The sequence below is a fragment of the Coregonus clupeaformis genome, chromosome 23 (genome assembly GCF_020615455.1).
Source record: "Coregonus clupeaformis isolate EN_2021a chromosome 23, ASM2061545v1, whole genome shotgun sequence".
Taxonomy (NCBI): domain Eukaryota; kingdom Metazoa; phylum Chordata; class Actinopteri; order Salmoniformes; family Salmonidae; genus Coregonus; species Coregonus clupeaformis.
In genome coordinates, this window is record NC_059214.1 from 33569365 (window position 1) to 33589425 (window position 20061).

At 43.1% G+C, this 20061-nt stretch overlaps 1 protein-coding gene across 1 annotated transcript in view; it reads left to right on the plus strand.

Annotated features, from left to right (window-relative positions):
* The first annotated feature begins 252 nt into the window (after positions 1-252).
* lats2 (large tumor suppressor kinase 2) overlaps positions 253-20061 on the plus strand; it is a 31459-nt gene continuing 11650 nt past the window's right edge. The window contains exons 1-2 of the mRNA XM_041844515.2: positions 253-454; positions 9092-9809. Coding sequence (XP_041700449.1) covers positions 9453-9809 — 357 coding nt within the window. The 5' untranslated portion in view covers positions 253-454; positions 9092-9452. The remainder of the gene's footprint in view (positions 455-9091; positions 9810-20061) is intronic.

The following is a 20061-nucleotide window of genomic DNA, read 5'->3' on the forward strand; positions in this document are numbered from 1 at the left end:
TGATTGTGTTTATTTGCCTATGAAAATAAATAAAAATATTGAATATTTTTGAGTGTTCGGATTCTCAGTAAAGATGAACACATTTTGTTTTACGGTGGTTTTGCCATAGACATTAAACCCAGGGTTTTTGCTGGATGCAAGAATCAATGCCAAGTTGTATTAGGAAGCCCCGCCTAGAATATGTGCGGTGCTGACGTGCATTGGTCCCTCACGTGACTCCAGGAATGTTAACAATGCAGTAAGTGTCCAACTTTGTACTGCATTCTAATTCTGCCTGTAGTTGGGAGAAAATGGAGTCTCTTCTCATGATATTTACTCGGGCCTACCGTTAAGAGCAATATCGATACATTATCGTATGGGTTGTGCAACAAAGGATTGGATATAAAGTTTTCCGAAAAGGGTATTTGGTTGGATTCTTTCTCGGATTAAAGTTGAATGATACTTCTATCACATGGTAAGTTCAAATCTTCATCATATTTTGGGAAAGCCTAACTATTTTGATGAAAACAGAAAGATAAACGTTATTTTCAGTACTGACATTTATTTAAATTGAAGATAAAGCCTCGGATTTCTTCCAACGCGACTAGCTTTCGGCCAGAGGAAGACTGCTGGGACTGAAATTCTCCCTACATTGGAATGTCGGGCTGCTACAGGGTGCAGAGCTGCGCTCTGATCCGCGGATAGATCTTAAAACTTCCAGCGCAAAGTTGAGAAGGCCCCACAATATTTTTAACTCTCGAAATGTTCAAATTAATCATAACCTCGACAAGAAAACCCATGAAGTGATCAATGTGTTTAGGATATTCAAACAAATCTTATTTTACAATGGTCGAGTTTTGTTTTCACTAAAGCCTAGGATGGGAGGGGGTCTTCAGCGTGCCAAAATAATATTTAAATGACGTGTTAAAACTGTTACGTTGTACCTTTTGAAACACGAATGAGCCTTACAATGTTTCTTTGCGATGAATATGGATTCTTAGGCTGTTTCTGTTTGCATTAAATGTTTGGTGAATTATTACATTCCATAATGGACTCTCATTCTGTAGACGGGCTGCAAATAGTCTACAGTCTTCTTGTGTGATGTGCACCGTTGTTCTTAATGTCCAGATTTTTGTTATGATGCTGTTTGAGAAACTTTTAATAACATAAACTTCTCACTGGTTGTTTATTAAGTTTGGACATTTTAATTATAAAACCTATAATGAAATAACTTTCAAGACAAATACTTGTTTTAAACTGCCACAATTGAACTGGTTAAGATTAGTTTGCGTAGTGTATCCCAAATTATCAGTCTAGTACAGTAGGCTAGTAGATTGCTGCTGATGCAACCATGCGTTTCATTCAGGTGTGCAACAACACACGAGGTTCAAGGTAGGAACCTTGTTCTATCTCTACCTTTAAACAACATAACAGGCACACAAATAATGTTACAATAGATAACAATAATACAATTATTATTATGCAGGTATTACAATGAATAGCCTATTCGTTTTATTGTGACTGTAGCATACATTTTAAATGTCCTATTCTAACAGGATCAGATGTTATCTATTGATGTGAGTATTGTATTGATAAGACTGGCTTTTTGGATTACAGTCTGTGTTACTGTCTGGCAATCTGACTTGAATGCAATATAATGAATATGTATCATTTTATTGCAAACCTACATCTCGCATCAGGAGATAAGATATAAGCCTACTGTATTTGTTTACATTATTGACTTCTTGATTACAATACCTTGAATCAAAGTAATCTCATCTAAATATACTTTCATTCCAACCTAAATCTAGATTGGATCTACAGCAACAGCTTCAATGTGATGAATGGCAACATTAAAGTTAACTTGTTTATGTTTTACATGTTTGAAAGGATCTCTGTACATTTCTGTTACCGTTGTGTGACTTGTGTCTCCACATGTAATCAAATATTGGATCCCAACCACAACCACTCAGACATTATTGTCAGGCATTGCAGACTGAGGATCTCATTGGCAAAAACAGGCCAAGGCATTTCCATCTAAAAGGACCTGTGAGCACCAAAGTGACGTTCATAGAAGCATGTCCATTTGGGTGTCAAATGAAAGCTAAGAGTCTATATTTTTTCCAACCATTTTCCATCCCAAAAATTAGGAATAAGCAATGGCTTTGATTTCTGGTCAAACAGATGGAAAAGGGGTCTTACACAATATCTACCAAAAATTGTTTTAAAAGGTATTAGAAATTCATCAAAACACAATAATGTTGAAGTAAAGAAGTCGCTCTGGATAAGAGCGTCTGCTAAATGACATAAATGTAAATGTAAAGACCCCTGCCAATGAATATCAACTCTTATATTTAGTTTTGGATAAATTATTTGCCTTCTGTAAGTTTAAGAATCATTGCCTTGTGCCGTGTAATTCCGTTACCAAAAACCCACATCTTTAAGATATAGTTTCTAATTTCTCTCCCTCATGAGGAGGGAGGATAATGAAATTTTACAGAAATAATAATTAAAGGTAGGACTACCAATTAGTTTGTGTTTTTATTTATATCAAGTTTGTTTATGAATTATTAAGTGATTAGAACTCATAATTCTGTGACCAAATCAGTAACGGAATTACCCAAATATCAGTAACAGAATTAATGCAATTGAATTGTCTACAATGGGAAATCATAGTAGTCACAAACCACAGTTGGGTCACCTGCAACTGTCCTCCCTTCCTCTGGCATAATGTTATGTTCAGCTCATAACTGTTTTCTTTTCTCTTTCTGTCGTCTGGTGTTAAAAGCAAGACTGTAAAAACAGTCTGGACAATCTCTCTTTCTCTCTGTCTCTGTCTCTGTCTCTGTCTCTCTCTCTCTCTCTCTCTCTCTCTCTCTCTCTCTCTCTCTCTCTCTGTTAATGTCACCTTCGGCTCATACTGACACCTACCACCTACCCTCTTTCCATTTACTGTAACAAGCATCCTCACCCACTGAGCACCGACCGATACCGGACGTCCATGGACATTGAAAAGTAGTTAAAATTTGGTCGGTCCGCCCTGGTCGGACCAAATCTGAACCAATCATAGACGTTTATGTTTCACAAGTTTGGACAGCACAGTACAGTAGAGAACAGTACAGTACAGTAGAGCACACTAGAGTAGAGTTCTGTACAGTACAGTAGAGCATACTAGAGTAGAGTTCTGTAGAGTAGAGCACACTAGAGTAGAGTTCTGTACAGTACAGTAGAGCACACTAGAGTAGAGTTCTGTAGAGTAGAGCACACTAGAGTAGAGTTCTGTACAGTACAGTAGAGCACACTAGAGTAGAGTTCTGTACAGGACAGTAGAGCACACTAGAGTAGAGTTCTGTAGAGTAGAGCACACTAGAGTAGAGTTCTGTACAGTACAGTAGAGCACACTAGAGTAGAGTTCTGTAGAGTAGAGCACACTAGAGTAGAGTTCTGTACAGTACAGTAGAGCACACTAGAGGAGAGTACAGGGTAGCACTTTATTTGCTATACAGACTATCAGTAACATTTCAGCTATCTATTAACCTTAACCCTTATCCTAACCCTACACTTGACTTAACCCTTACCCTAGCCCTAAACTTAACCCTTACCCTAAACTTAACCCTAACCGTAACCTTAGCAAGCAGTTGCTTATCAACAGATAGTTTGTTGATAGTATAACCATCTGTAGAGCATCTACAAATGGACTATCCGGACTATCCAAATAAAGTGTGACTGAGTACTGTATAACATACTGTACTCTGCTGTACTGTACTGATCATATCTACTGTACTGAACTGAACTCTACTGTGCTGTACTGTATGTTTGTCCAAACTTGTGAAACATACATGTCTATGATTGGTTCAGATTTGGTCTGGTCCGGACCAACCAAATGTGTTCTTCGTTGGTGGCGGAGCTCATTAGAATAATAGCCAGTGTGTAGAATAATACCAAAATATGCAAGAAGGATATTGCATATTTCTACCTTTCTGTACTTATTTTGCATACATCACCATGAAGAGAATGATATTCATATCCATAATTATGCATTGCTGTATAGTACAGATCAGGGACCCATGATGTAATACCGTTACCATAATTCCGTTACGTGATGTAAATCCACTTCACCCACTGTAGTTCAATAACCAGAATATGTTTTTTCAAACTCAAGGTGTCATGTCATAGCTGACACCATGTTCTTTCTGCAGATATCTTTGAATCTTAATTCAGAGCAGATATTTAAGAGTTTTGGAAAACGTGTTCGCATAAAAAACAGAGGGAGATTTTACCTTAATTCTGTTACCAAACTTTGCATCTGCACAGTTCTTCCAGTAAATATGTTTTTGTAAAATCTTCTGTGTACATTGTTCGAAGTCGTCCTTGTGCATATGGTTGTATGGTTTGTTAAACTTTGAAATCAATGGTTTTTGTTTGGCATACATTTTCTTTTGAAAAATCTGAGTCAAAACATAATTCCGTTACCGTGTAATTGCTCGCCAAAAGACACCATAGATCCTGTGTAATAAACAGTACAGGTGTCTCTAATCAGTCAGATAGGCCTTTTGTTTGAAAAAATAAGAAATTGACTTTATTATCCCTGCGGGAAAATGTTGGTTGCGGCTCTGCATACAGTTCCAGTCAAAAGTTTGGACACACCTACTCATTCCAGGGTTTTTCTTTATTTTTACTATTTTCTACATTGTAGAATAATAGTGAAGACATCAAAACTATGAAATAACACATATTGAATCATGTAGTAACCAAAGAAGTGTTAAAGAAATCAAAATATATTTTATATTTGAGATTCTTCAAAGTAGCCACCCTTTGCCTTGATGACAGCTTTGCACACTCTTGGCATTCTCTCAACCAGCTTCAAGAGGTAGACACCTGGAATGCATTTCAATTAACAGGTGTGGCTTGTTAAAAGTTAATTTGTGGGATTTCTTTCCTTCTTAATGCGTTTGAGCCAATCAGTTGTGTTATGACAAGGTAGGGGGGGTATACAGAAGATAGCCCTATTTGGTAAAAGACCAAGTTCATATTATGGTAAGAACAGCTCAAATAAGCAAAGAGAAACAACAGTCCATTACTTTAAGACATGAAGGTCAGTCAATCCGGAAAATTTCAAGAACTTTTCAAGTTTCTTCAAGTGCAGTTGCAAAAACTATCGACAATTAACTGCACCTCAGATTGCAGCCCAAATAAATGCTTCACAGAGTTCAAGTAACAGACATCTCAACATCTACTGTTCATAGGAGACTTCGTGAATCAGGCTTTCATGGTCGAATTGCTGCAAAGAAACCACTACTAAAGGACACCAATAAGAAGATGAGACTTGCTTGGGCCAAGAAACATGAGCAATAGACATTAGACAGGTGGAAATCTTTTCCTTTCGTCTGATGAGTCCAAATTTGAGATTTTTTGTTCCAACCGCCGTGTCTTTGTGAGACGCGGAGTAGATGAACGGATGATCTCCACATGTGTGGTTCCCACCGTGTGGGGGTGCTTTGCTGGTGACACTGTCAGTGATTTATTTAGAATTCAAGGCACACTTAACCAGCATGGCTACCACAGCATTCTGCAGCGATACGCCATCCATTTTGGTTTGCGCTTAGTGGGACTATCATTTGATTTTCAACAGGACAATGACCCAAAACACACCTCCAGGCCGTGTAAGGGCTATTTGACCAAGAAGGAGAGTGATGGAGTGCTGCATCAGATGACACAATCACCCGACTTCAACCCAATTGAGATGGTTTGGGATGAGTTGGACCGCAGAGTGAAGGAAAAGCAGCCAACAAGTGCTCAGCATATGTGGGAACTCCAAGACTGTTGGAAAAGCATTCCAGGTGAAGCTGGTTGAGAGAATGCCAAGAGTGTGCAAAGCTGTCATCAAGGCAAAGGGTGGCTACTTTGAAGAATCTAAAATATACAATATATTTTGATTTGTTTAACACTTTTTTGGTTACTACATGATTCCATATGTGTTATTTCATAGTTTTGATGTCTTCACTATTATTCTACAATGTAGAAAATAGTAAAAATAAAGAAAAACCCTTGAATGAGTTGGTGTCCACATTTTTGACTGGTACTGTACATAAAAACACATAATCAAGCAAAGAGGAGGACATATACAGGTAGAAAAGTGCAGTTCATGAGCGAACTGTCACACCCTGGCTCTGGGACTCTATATGTTGAGCCAGGGTGTGCTCATTCTATGTGTTGTAGTTCTATGTTGGGAGTTCTAGTTGTGTTTATTTCTATGTTTGCCTGAGTGGCTCCCAATCAGAGGCAACGAGTGTCAGCTGTGGCTGGTTGTCTCTGATTGGGAGCCATATTTAAACTGTCTGTTTTCCCTTTGTGTTTGTGGGATCTTGTTCCGTGTTGGTCTATGTTACCTAGGACGTTACGTTATCGTTTTGTTGGTTTTGTATCGTGTGTGCACTTTAATTAAATAAAGTATGTTCGCTCAACACGCTGCGCATTGGTCTACTCCATACGACGATCGTGACACGAACAGTGATTCATATGTACACTATATACACTATGCACATCAGTACTACAGTTGAAGTCGGAAGTTTACATACACTTAGTCATTTAAACTCGTTTTTCAACCACTCCACAAATGTATTGTTAACAAACTATAGTTTTGGCAAGTCGGTTAGGACATCTACTTTGTGCGTGACATAAGTAATTTTTCCAACAATTGCTTACAGACAGATTATTTCACTTATAATTCACTGTATCACAATTCCAGTTTACACTAAGTTGACTGTGCCTTTAAACAGCTTGGAAAATTCCAGAAAATGATGTCATGGCTTTAGCAGCTTCTGATAGGCTAATTGACATAATTTGAGTCAATTGGAGGTGTACCTGTGGATATATTTCAAGGCTTACCTTCAAACTCAGTGCCTCTTTGCTTGACATCATGGGAAAATCAAAAGAAATCAGCCAAGACCTTAGAAAAAAAATTGTAGACCTCCATAAGTCTGGTTCATCCTTGGGAGCAATTTCCAAACGACTGAAGGTACCACGTTCATCTGTACAAGCAATAGTACGCAAGTATAAACACCATGGGACCACGCAGCCGTCATACCACTCAGGAAGGAGACGCGTTCTGTCTCCTAGAGATTAACGTACTTTGGTGCGAAAAGTGCAAATAAATCCCAGAACAACAGCAACCTTGTGAAGATGCTGGAGGAAACAGGTACAAAAGTATCTATATCCACAGTAAAACAAGTCCTATATCGACATAACCTGAAAGGCCGCTCAGCAAGGAAGAAGCCATTGCTCCAAAACCGCCGTAAAAAAGCCAGACTACGGTTTGCAACTGCACTTTGGAGAAATGTCCTCTGGTCTGATGAAACAAAAATAGAACTGTTTGGCCATAATGACCATCGTTATGTTTGGAGGAAAAAGGGGGATGCTTGCAAGCCGAAGAACACCATCCCACCCGTGAAGCACGGGGGTGGCAGCATCATGCTGTGGGGGTGCTTTGCTGCAGGAGGGTCTGGTGCACTTCACAAAATAGATGGCATCATGAGGAAGGAAAATTATGTGGATATATTGAAGCAATATCTCAAGACATCAGTCAGGAAGTTAAAGCTTGGTCGCAAATGGGTCTTCCAAATGGACAATGACCCCAAGCATATTTCCAAAGTTGTGGCAAAATGGCTTAAGGACAACAAAGTCAAGGTATTGGAGTGGCCATCACAAAGCCCTGACCTCAATCCTATAGAACATTTGTGGGCAATACTTAAAAAGTGTGTGCAAGCAAGGAGGCCTACAAACTTGACTCAGTTACACCAGCTCTGTCAGGAGGAATGGGCCAAAATTCACCCAACTTATTGTGGGAAGCTTGTGGAAGGCTACCCGAAACGTTTAACCCAATTTAAACAATTTAAAGGCAATGCTATCAAATACCTATTGAGTATATGTAAAATTCTGACCACCTGGGAATATTATTAAATAAATAAAAGCTGAAATAAATCATTGTCTCTACTATTATTCTGACATTTCATATTCTTAAAATAAAGTGGTGATCCTAACTGACCTAAGACAGGGAATTTTTACTAGGATTTAATGTCAGGAATTGTGAAAAACTGAGTTTAAATGTATTTGGCTAAGGTGTATGTAAACTTCCGTCTGTCAACTACAATTCCAACTGCTGGCCACAGCTGGTCCTATTAGTGTTTTTTAAACATTCAGGAGACCCTGTCTCTACCCTCCTCTGTCTGTTGTTCTTCAGGGTAAATCCATGTTTCTGTCCGCTCTGCCCCGTGATAGAATGATATGAGCTTTCTTGTTGTTACTTGTTGAATGGAATGCTTTATGGGTGGGATGCGGCACTCAAAGCATCACAAGAATGGGAACTGAGGCTAAAGATTCTGGAGATTGGGCAACTTGTTGTGGAGCTTGGCACTACCATCTCAAATATGTGTTTGTTTCGAAAAACTGTCTTAACTCACAGTGAGTGCTGTGATTGTGTCAGAAAACTTCTTAAACATCCAAACCCCAAAAATACCTTTTCAACCCTTGAGGGGACATGGCGCAGAGAGAGAGAGTGAGAGAGGTGGTGACAGAGGGTGTTATTGAAGGTAGTGTCCTGATTTAGATGGACCTAGGGGATGCTGCTGATCTCAAGCTGTTCAAAGCTATCCCAGGCCTCAAGGCCTACCAAGTATACCGATCTGGTGGTCTATCAGTCCTGTTCTAAAGCCACTGAATTGCAATCAAGCTAAACACCTATATTTTAATCATTGTCATAATTGAAAATGTGTAATACAGTGTTTTACACCACAAAAGCTGTTACACGATTACACAGTGATAATACATTGTTGTTGCCGCATATTCCACGTGAGTGTGCACAGAGACATACTTCCTTCACACCTCCTATAGTCTGCCCCGGAGAGTAGCACTGCCACGATAGAATGTAGACAATGTTCTTGGAGATAAAACCGTAAAGGGGTGTTAATATTGGATAACACAGGAGCATTTCACACACAGTGGATGAGACCTGTGTAAATAATATGACCCTACGCCACCATGACCATAACTCGACCACACAGTGACATTTCAGTGACAATTCAGTAACATTTTCTGTTCTGATCTTGCTCCACAGGCGCAGATGGGAGCCAGAACGGTTTGGGGCAAGGGCACCCTTGTGACCCCTCACATTACTTGGAATAAGGAGGAATGTGACCCCTAAAACACACACACCATGGCACGCCAGTGGGATTCCTATCAGTAGGAGCCAGCCACACAGAGACAAACAAAATCTATAAAACCCTAGACCAAGAGAGAGAGAGAAAGGAGGAATCTCACAGATCTATGCACAGATCTCTCCTACTGGAGGGCCTTAACTATTTAGGTCACGAGCTCCGGAGCAAGCTTAGGAGTGTGTGCGAGTGTATCCGTTTTTGGTGGAGGTGTGTGCGTGTGTGTGTTTGGGTGTGATTTCCTTAGACTAAAACGGGAGTGTCATGAGGCCCAAGACGTTTCCCGCTGCTCCGTACATGGGCAACACGCGCCAGCGCCTCCAGGAGATCAAGGAGGGGCTAAAGCAGCCAGCCAAGCTGGTGAGCCAGGCCCTCCACGGGGGCAGCTCCCGGGGCGAGGGGGGCCGCGGGGCTGAATGCAAGGGCAAAGACCCCGGCAGTCGCCAGCAGCAGCACCGGCCCCCTCAGAAGTTCAACAATTACCAGAACGCTCTGAGGGAGATCCGCAAGTCCCTCATGCCCTTTGCCAATGAGTCTGGACCCTCCTCTGGCTCTGCCCACCCCGCTGGAGACGTCAACCGACAGATGCTGCAGGAGCTGGTCAACGCTGGCTGTGACCAGGTGAGGACTGGGGAGTGTGTGTGTGTGTGTGTGCGCTTGCTCTCAAGTGGGAGAAACTGCGCTGTCTGTATCAATGTCTCTGCTTGAATGCTGGTTCTATAGTCACGTACTGTAAGTGGCTAACATACAGTAACTCACTAATGTGGAGGTAGAAAGCCCCATTCACTGTCATAAATATTCAGTGATACAATACAACCTTTCTCTGCCAAGCGTACAGTAATATGGTTACATAATGCGGAGTGCAGAAATATCAGGCGAATTTAACAATCCGCTTGTCGCTGGTTTCTTTATCTTCTTTCGGAATGAGCGAGGGATCATCTCCACCCCTGAGAGAGAATAGGAGAGGAAAAAAGAGAGAAGGAGAGGCTAGGAGATGGAAGAAGAGGACAGTTAGTGTTTCCTCAGGAAATGATGTCAGCTCACACATGCTCACCTTTCGCCTAAAGAAATAAAGCCTTTACTATACTACTATAGTTCAGATATGGAAAGCCTTATTTCAAGGATATAAGTGTATTCTATCATTGATATACAGTGCATTCTGAAAGTATTCAGACCCCTTGACTTTTACCACATTTTGTTACGTTACAGCCTTATTCTAAAATGGATTAAATTGTTTTCCCCCTCATCAATATACACACAATACCCCATAATGACAAAGCAAAAACAGGTTTTTAGTAATTTTAGCAAATGTATAAAAAATTTACAAATGAAATATCACATTTACATAAGTATTCAGAGCCTTTACTTAGTACTTTGTTGAAGCACCTTAGGCAGCGATTACAGCCTCGAGTCTTCTTGGGTATGACGCTACAAGCTTGGCACACCTGTATTTGGGGAGTTTCTCCCATTCTTCTCTGCAGATCCTCTCAAGCTCTGTCAGGTTGGATGGGGAGTGTCGCTGCACAGCTGTTTTCAGAGATGTTTGATCGGGTTCAAGTCTGGACTCTGGCTGGGCCACTCAAGGACATTCAGAGACTTGTCCCGAAACCACTCCTGCATTGTCTTGGCTGTGTGCTTAGGGTCGTTGTCCTGTTGGAAGGGGAACCTTCACCCCTGTCTGAGGTCCTGAGCGCTCTGGAGCAGGTTTTCATCAAGGATCTCTCTGTACTTTGCTGCGTTCATCTTTCCCTCGATCTCGACTAGTCTCCCAGTCCCTGCCGCTGAAAAACATCCCCACAACAGGATGCTAACACCACCATGTTTCACCGTAGGGATGGTGCCAGGTTTCTTCCAGACGTGACGCTTGGCATTCAGGCCAAAGAGTTCAATCTTGGTTTCATCACACCAGAGAATCTTTAGGTGCCTTTTGGCGAACTCCAAGCGGGCTTTCATGTGCCTTTTACTGAGGAGTGGCTTCCGTCTGGCCACTCTACCATAAAGGCCTGATTGGTGGAGTGCTGCAGAGATGGTTGTCCTTTTGGAAGGTTCTCCCATCTCCACAGAGGAACTTTGAAGCTCTGTCAGAGTGACCATCGGGTTCTTGGTCACCTCCCTGACCAAGGCCCTTCTCCCCTGATTGCTCAGTTCTGCCGGGCGGCCAGCTCTAGGAAGAGTCTTGGTGGTTCCAAACTTATTCCATTTAAGAATGCTTGAGGCCACTGTGTTCTTGGGGACCTTCAATGCTGCAGAAATGTTTTGGTACCCTTCCTCAGATCTGTGGCTTGACACAATCCTGTCTCGGAGCTCTACGGACAATTCCTTCGACCTCATGGCTTGGTTTTTGCTCTGACATCTACTGTCAACTGTGGGACCTTATATAGACAGGTGTGTGCCTTTCCAAATCATGTCCAATCAATTGAATTTACCACAGGTGGACTCCAATCAAGTTGTAGAAACATCTCAATGATGATAAATGGAAACAGCATGCATCTGAGCTCAATTTCGAGTCTCATAGCAAAAAGTCTGAATACTTAAGTAAATCAAGTATTTATGTTTTTTATTTTTAATACGTTTGCTACAATTTCTAAAAACCTGTTTTCACTTTGTCATTATGGGTTATTGTGTGTAGATTGATGAGGAATTTATCCATTTTAGAATAAGGCTGTAACGTTTAAAATGTGGAAAAAATCCAGGGGTCTGAAAATGTTCTGAATGCCCTGTATATCAGAGTATTTCCGAATAATAAGCATCAGACTGTGCAACATAGTTCAATCGCTCTTTAAACACCCATAGCTGGCCTAAGATCAGGTCATTTTTAAGGGCTCAGCTTTGACTGTGTTTAAAGCTCTTGGATTGGCCAGAGACCAGTTACTATAACCAGACTCAGCACCGTTTTAGGACTGACCATGGACCAGTTACTATAAGCAGACTCAGTACTGTGCCTTTGTGGTTGAAGGCTTCAGGACAGGCCTGAGGACCTGTGATTGCGGCACTCGGCATCTAAAGAATGCTTAACTCAAGCCTGTGCACAACACTACTGAGAAACCCTCCTCAGACACCAGCACAGTGGAATTATGAGCTGTTACTTCAGAGAGAGAGAGAGAGACAGGGAGAGAGAGAGAGATGCAAGCCACATCAATAACCATATTGATTTGAGTTATCAGAAAGCTGTTGTGTGCTTGCTGGTGGCCTTTGGTATGGCTTGATCTTGTTCTTGTTAGTACACACACAGATTGTTACTGCTCCTGTAGGACTAGGAGTGTGTAGTTAGTGTGTAGTTAGCATGTAGTAATAGTGTAGTTAGTGTGTAGTTACAGTGTAGTAAGAGTGTGGTTTGGCCTCTAGTTCCTCTGAATGGCTCAGACCAGAGAGAGACGGAGAGAGAGAGGGAGCACTGTCAATACAAACAGGAAGTGGCGATTCAATGGTAGCAGGGTGGAACAGTTCCTTCTGCTCCCATCGTGTCGCCACAGACAATCTGGCTGCGTTCTCTCGCTGTCTGTCTGTCTGTCTGTCTGTCTGTCTGTCTCTCTCTCTCTCTCTCTCTCTCTCTCTCTCTCTCTCTCTCTCTCTCTCTCTCGCTGTCTGTCTGTCTGTCTGTCTGTCTGTCTGTCTGTCTGTCTGTCTCTCTCTCTCTCTCTCTCTCTCTCTCTCTCTGTCAGTGTGTCTCTGTCTCTCACTTTTTCTTTCGCTCCCCTCTATCTCTCTGTCTGTCTCTCTATCTGTATTCTATATTCCATTTATTCTCCTCTCATTAGCTTTATATATTTATTTGTTGCGTTTATAGACACAAACAGAAGGATAATCTGAAAATGAAAAGAATTGGACACGTTTAGGTTGTACAGGCAAAACATTTCTCTCTTTTCCTGCCTACTGACTTTGACAGTGATGGATTATAGGTAATGGTCTCTCAATGAGCGATGCGGCAGTCACCTGTCACTGTTAGTATGTGTTTGTCCTCGGGCTGCGTCCTCAAGTTGACCCTGTAACCCAACCGGACCGAGGTATGCATCCAGGAAAAACATTAACAACAACATTACGACCATTTAGCAACTTAATCAGTCCTCAGCCCTTTACATAAGTGCTTTTAGTTTCCCGGATGAGCCGCCAGGCATGTCTTGTGATGGGTGGTCCTGGTATTTTTAGGCGACTGTGGCCACTGAGCGTGGGCCCTTGTTTTCCCAACATTCCACAGCCGTAATGGCCGCCGTAGTGAGTGGCCCCTTTGGTCTCAACCCACCTCCACCCCCACGGGCCCTCTGGCCTGATTCTTATCAGAAGCACCGCCTCCTCTCCTCTTCCAGCCACAAGTTACACAGCGATGCGGCGAGTTACATAATCACTGTAAAGGAGAGAATGTTTTGGTGGGGGAGCGAGGGGGGGCTGCCGGAGTGTGGAGGAGCTCTTTCCTCTCCTCCTCCTCCTCCTCCACCTTCCTTCCTTCCTTCATGTGTACAGCGGCTCCAGTATTGCTGTATTAGGGGCCGGCCGAGACAGGACGACGTGGCTGCCGCGTTTATGTAACGATGAGGTTAACAGGACGTGACATAGGCCTTGTGTGTGTGTGTGTGCATTATTGTGTGTGTTTGATTAATAGAAGGAGAAGATGGCGGAGCACTATCTGTTGTTCTACAGGCCTATTGATGTCCCTCTCTCTTGGCCTGTCCATCCAGACTCAGCTCTCTAAAGGTCTTCCGTATGGGTTTCATTTCCCATAGTTGAATGTGTTGCAGAATTAGGTCAAAGTGAAAACGAATATAAGAAAACAGCCTTCCTCTCAGAGCTTAGAACAGTGGCGCAGAAACTGTCACTACATCCAGGACTGTGTGTTTTGTAGTTGTTCACTTGAGTGAGAGTTGAGTGTGTGTGATTATGTTTTTTTACTCCCAGCCTCCTAAGGTGAGAGTGTGTGCATGTGCATACTGTCAGTGCAGTCCGAGATGTTTTTGCGTGTGATTGTGTTTGGGATAAGTCCTTGGCTTGTGGCTCTAACCATTATGACAAGGGTGCAAATGTGGCTGAGGATATTGTAGGCCACATGAGAGTCTAGAAGACAAACATACAGAGAGGAGACAGTAAGCGAGAGACGGGGAGAGAGGGAAGAAGAGAAATGGGAGGAAAAGTCAGACACCGAAAAATACAGATTTCCAAATATCTGGAATTCTTTGCTTCCTGGCTTGTGGAATGTTGGGAACATCTGTCGCCATGACAGTGGAGGTCAGGGTTGGAACGCAATGCACCACCAGGCTGTCCACAGCAACCAGCCTCCACCCAGTTTCAGTCTCAGCACAGGAGAGAAGAGAGAGAGAGAGAGAGAGAGAGAGAGAGAGAGAGAGAGAGAGAGAGAGAGAGAGAGAGAGAGAGAGAGAGAGAGAGAGAGAGAGAGAGAGAGAGAGAGAGAGAGAGAGAGAGAGAGAGAGAGAGAGAGAGAGAGAGAGAGAGAGAGAGAGAGAGAGAGAGAGAGAGAGAGAGAGAGAGAGAGAGAGAGAGAGAGAGAGAGAGAGAGAGAGAGAGAGAGAGAGAGAGAGAGAGAGAGAGAGAGAGAGAGAGAGAGAGAGAGAGATATGAAGTCTTTTTATGTTGCAATTTACAAGGCTTGAAGTCCTCTGCTTTTGGGCTAAAGAGCAGAAACCCAGACTTCCTTAAAGAAATTGATGATGTTGATATTGTAGTACTACAGGAAACATGGTGCAGAGGTGATGTTTCCACTGGCTGTCCACTAGGTTATAGGGAGATAATCGTACCATCCACCAAATTAAAAGGAATCACACAGGGCAGAGACTCAGGGGGAATGCTAATATGGTATAAATCTGAACTAACTAATTCAATCGAATTGATCAAAACAGGAGAATTCTTTATCTGGCAAAAATCAACAAGGAGGCTATCTTAACAGATAACAACGTCTTCCTCTGTGCCACATACATTCCCCCTCAGAGTCACCCTACTTCAATGAAGAGAGTTTCTCCATTCTAGAGGGGGAGATTAGTCACTTTCAGGCCCAAGGCAATGTGCTGGTCTGTGGAGACCTGAATGCTAGAACAGCAGAAGAACTTGACACTATTAACAGTCATGGGGATAAACACCTACCGGGAAGCAACAACCTTTCCCTCCCCACATACCCCCCCAGAAACAACTATGACAAAGTGAAAAACAAAAATGGAGTACAGCTCCTGAAGCTCTGTCGAACACTGGGTCTGTACATAGTCAATGGTAGGCTAAGAGGGGACTCTTTTGGTAGGTACACCTACAGCTCATCCCTTGGCAGCAGTACTGTAGACTACTTCATCACAGACCTCAACTCAGTCTCTCAGAGCCTTCACAGTCAGCCCACTAACACCTCTCTCTGACCACAGTCAAATCACAGTGTATCTGAGAAGAGCAGAACCCAACCATGAAGCATCATGGCCCAATAAATTACATGGTACTAAACAGACCTATAGATGGAGTGCAAACAGTACAGAAATCTACCAAAAAGCAATTAGTAGCCAAAAAAGACAATCTCTCCTGGACAACTTTTTAGCATTAACATTCTCCTACACCAATGAAGGTGTAAATTTGGCCGTTTGGAACATAAACTTTATATTTGACAAATTAGCCTCCTTGGCTAATCTTAAGAAACATAAGAGCAAACCAAAAATAATAGATAATGAAAAATGGTTTGATAATGATTGCAAAAATCTAAGAAAGTAATTGAGAAATATATCTAATCATAAACACAGAGACCCAGACAACAAAAATATACGTCTTCAATATGGGGAAACACTGAAGCAGTACAAACACACCCTAAGAACAAAAAAAGAACAGCACATTAGAAATCAGCTGGATGTGATTGAGGAATCCATAGAATCAAACCACTTCTGGGAGAATTGGAATAAATTAAACAAACCTCATAATGAGGAATTGGCTATCCAAAATGGGGATATGTGGAGAAATCACTTTGCAAACCTCTACAGCAATATAACAAAGAGCTTAGAACAACAAGATATACAAGAAAAATTACATATACCAGCATATACCAGCATACAACATCTTCACATAGGCCAAAAATCTTTCCCCAAACTCAAACACAGACATCACATTAAACAGATACTCATGGTCCACTCTATCAAAATACTTCTCTTGATCTAAAGAGACCAGACCAAAGTTCACATTAGAACTTCTCGACAAGTCCAACATGTCCCTGATTAAGAACAAGTTGTCCTTGATTAAGCGTCCTGGTACGCAATATGTCTGGTCCTTGTGTACTATACAGTCCGCTCCCGCATCTCCCCACCACAGAGGTCACCCGCCCATCCGAAAGCATACCCTTGGCTTCACCGCTCTGTCTTTCCAAACCAAAGAAGAAGGAGCTGGGAGCATCCATCTCCTTGAGCATAGAGAACCTAGCTCTTACAAGTGCTCCCTTTGCTTTAACCTGGAAAAAACTGCCCAGGTCCCTATGTAGTTCAGCTAAATTAGCCTGGAGGCCTACATTGCCTTGCCCCACCAGCTCTACCTCCATCTCACTAATAGTACGCTCTAGTTCCCCCAATACTCTCCTAGCCTCTGAGGATGAGAGAACGGTATACTGTTGGCAGAAAAGCCGAATTTGGACTTTTCCCACATCCCACCATTGACTCAGAGACTCATACTCCTCTCTTCGCTGCCCCCACCTTTCCCAAAAAGTCTGGAAACCTGAGCAAAAAGTGGCATCTTGTAAGAGCTTTACATTAAACTTCCAATAGGATGCCTGCCGAGGCCCTGGTGAAATAGACAGCCGAGCCATGGTTATGTGATGATCCGAAAAACCCACCGGGAGAATGGTAGCGCCCAACAGCCTATTGCTCTGATTCCTAGACATGTACAATCGATCAAGCCGGGCTGCACTCACCCTAGCCCCAAAGACCTTCACCCATGTATACTGTCTTGTGTTGGGATGTCTAGTTCTCCAAACATCCACTAGGTCAAACTGATTAATAATGTCCCTTAACACCCCCACTGAACCAGAATGAGGCTCCTCCCCATTTCTGTCTTTCGTAAAATCCATCGTACAGTTCCAGTCCCCGCCGACCACCAGCGTCTCCTGAGGCGATATCTGTGAGAGTTCCTGTCTAAGACACCCAAATAGAAGCCCCCTCTCTCTCCCTGTGTTAGGCGCATACATATTTATAAAGACAAAACCCCTGTTGTTAATTTCTGCTTTTACTACAAGCAGTCTATCCCTACACACCTCTTTTGAGGAGCACATTTTTACAGACAGACCCGGTACAAAAAGGACTGCCACCCTGCACTAACATTTGTCCCATGGCTCAGCACACTTGCCCCTTTCCACCAGAGCCCCCAATCAACTTCATTCACCACATCGCTATGTGTCTCCTGCAGAAACAACACCTGTACTTTTTTTTGTTTGACATATTCACCCAACACACTCCTCTTTCCCGCATCTCTGGCGCCATTAATATTAAGCGAGCCTACCCAAAGAGTCTCCATAAGAAGTGGGAGAAAAGCCAGCAGAGAAAGAGACCAATAGCAAAGCTCAAAAAGACCCAGGGCCAGAAAGAAAACTTTAATCTAAACAGTGTCTGAAGGTAGACTTTTACGCATGGTTGTGACCCACTTCCTCAACCTAAACCGTTTCCTGGGTGAGAGGACACCATGCCCCTCATTTTTCATAGCATGTTGTACTGATCTTACAAACTTTCCCAGATCACAAAAAAAAAGCCTCAAGATTAACTTTTTTCCCCTTAGTCTCATTCAGGAACCTTGACAGTTCCCTCACCGTGTACTTTGACCCCTCTGACTGACTGGCTGTCAGCTCTGGACCCATTGAGGAGGAGTCTGAAAAGAAATCCTCCTCATCGTCTTCCTCCTCAGACTCACCTTCCTCCTCCTCGTCTCCATCTCCCATCCTGACCACCTGCTCTTCCTCTCTAGTCGGGACCTCCCCCCCCAGCACCAGGCAAAGGTTCCTTGGTGCCTTTCACCACACCAGCCTCTGCCCTCCCACCTCCTTTCTTCTCCCCCTTTTTCCTCTTCCGCTTGACACCCTCCTCCACCCCCCCTAGTCGCTTACCCTTCCCCACTATACTCTCCTCATCCACTAGCATAACCTGTCTAAGCCCAGCCTCATCTACACCACCATCCATGACATGACTAGACCCCGTCTCAGCTACACCACCGTCCATAACACGACTAGACCCAGCCTCATCTACACCACCATCCATAACATGACTAGACCCAGCCTCATCTGCACCACCACCTATAGCATGACTAGGCCCAGCCTCATCTACACTACCATCCATGACATGACTAGACCCAGCCTCATCTGCACCACCACCTATAGCATGACTGGACCCAGCCTTAGCTACACTACCATCTGTCGCATGACTAGGCCCAGCCTCTGCTGCCTGCGTCTCATGGCCCCCTCGATTTCCCCCACTGGTGCTTGAACCCTCACCTTGTCTACGACCTTTATGAGGGCACGCAAAGCTCTTATGCCCCAAATCCCCACACTCAAAGCACCGTAGACTATCTGTGCCTCACTTTAAAATGCACATTTAACTGTTGCTCATTGTTATTCAGAAACATGAACACTTGCCTCCGGAACGAAACAACATGCTTGACGGCATCTGACTGAAAACCTGCCGACAGTACACGAAAACCACTAGCAAACTTACCAAAGCGACTCAACTCCTTCCTGATTTGATCATCCGTAATAAACGGAGGCAAATTTGCAACTACCACCCTAGTCGAAGGGGTAGAAAGAGGAGAAATTGGCACCGACACACACCTTACAAATATACCACTAGAAATGAGCCTACCCACCAAATTTGCTCTTTTCATAAACACAACCACAGCTTTGTTCATTCTGGATGCGGAATGTATAAATTCAGCTCCTACCTGTTCGCCGACCACGAGCAGAACCTCCTCCACCTTAATTCCATTCTCAGGAACACACCTGAATCCATGCCGTAACGACAGCGTCTCCTCCACGCTAGGCTGCGAAGCATCGCTCACACCACACCGTTCAAAACCCCAGGAAACTAAACCTCTGTCCTCTTCCTCCCTAACTTTTAAAATAAAAACAGTGGGTACCACTAAAACAAACAGTGCATTAACCCTCCACCATAGAAAAGAGAAATTGAAAGGAAAAACCAAGGAAAGGAACAATAAATTAGTTAGGACAAGCCCTCCATACCAAACACTCAAACTCCCAGCATGCAAGAGAGAGAGAGAGAGAGAGAGAGAGAGAGAGAGAGAGAGAGAGAGAGAGAGAGAGGTTTGTGAGGGAGGGAAGCCTCTACATTAGCATGGAAACCAGGCAGCTAGTCAGCACTCTCCTCTAGCTATGGTGGAATTCAACACACAGACCCAGGCCAATCGCCGTACAGTGACCATAAACAGACATGAACGTTTATATTCGGTTTCCTGTGTGTGTGTGTGTGCTAGTATGTGAGCAGCACTAGTGGGGGGGTGCAAATGTGTGTTATGAGTGAGGGAGAGGGAGGGTAAGAGTGTGTTTTGGTTCAGTCGTATGGGCAGGCCCACTCTGATGGACACACATACTCACACACACACAGAATGTGTAGAATATCTGTGGCTCCGGCGTTTCCTGGTTCTGAGAGCTGAATGTGCCCACTGTTGCTATGCAGCCATGTTTTTAAACCCATTTATGTTTGACTAAGTTTCCTCCCTGCAAATGAAAGCACCCGGTCTGTCTCAGAACCTGTGGACACGCAATGGCTGCATTACACCCTTTACACTAGTTTAAAGTCCACTTCAGTCCACTTTTGAAAATTGATTTAGCCCTAGTTTATTTCCTGTTAGATTTTATATTCTTACACAACAACATCAAGATTAATCTTGATTACAGTGTATGTTTTAAACAACAACC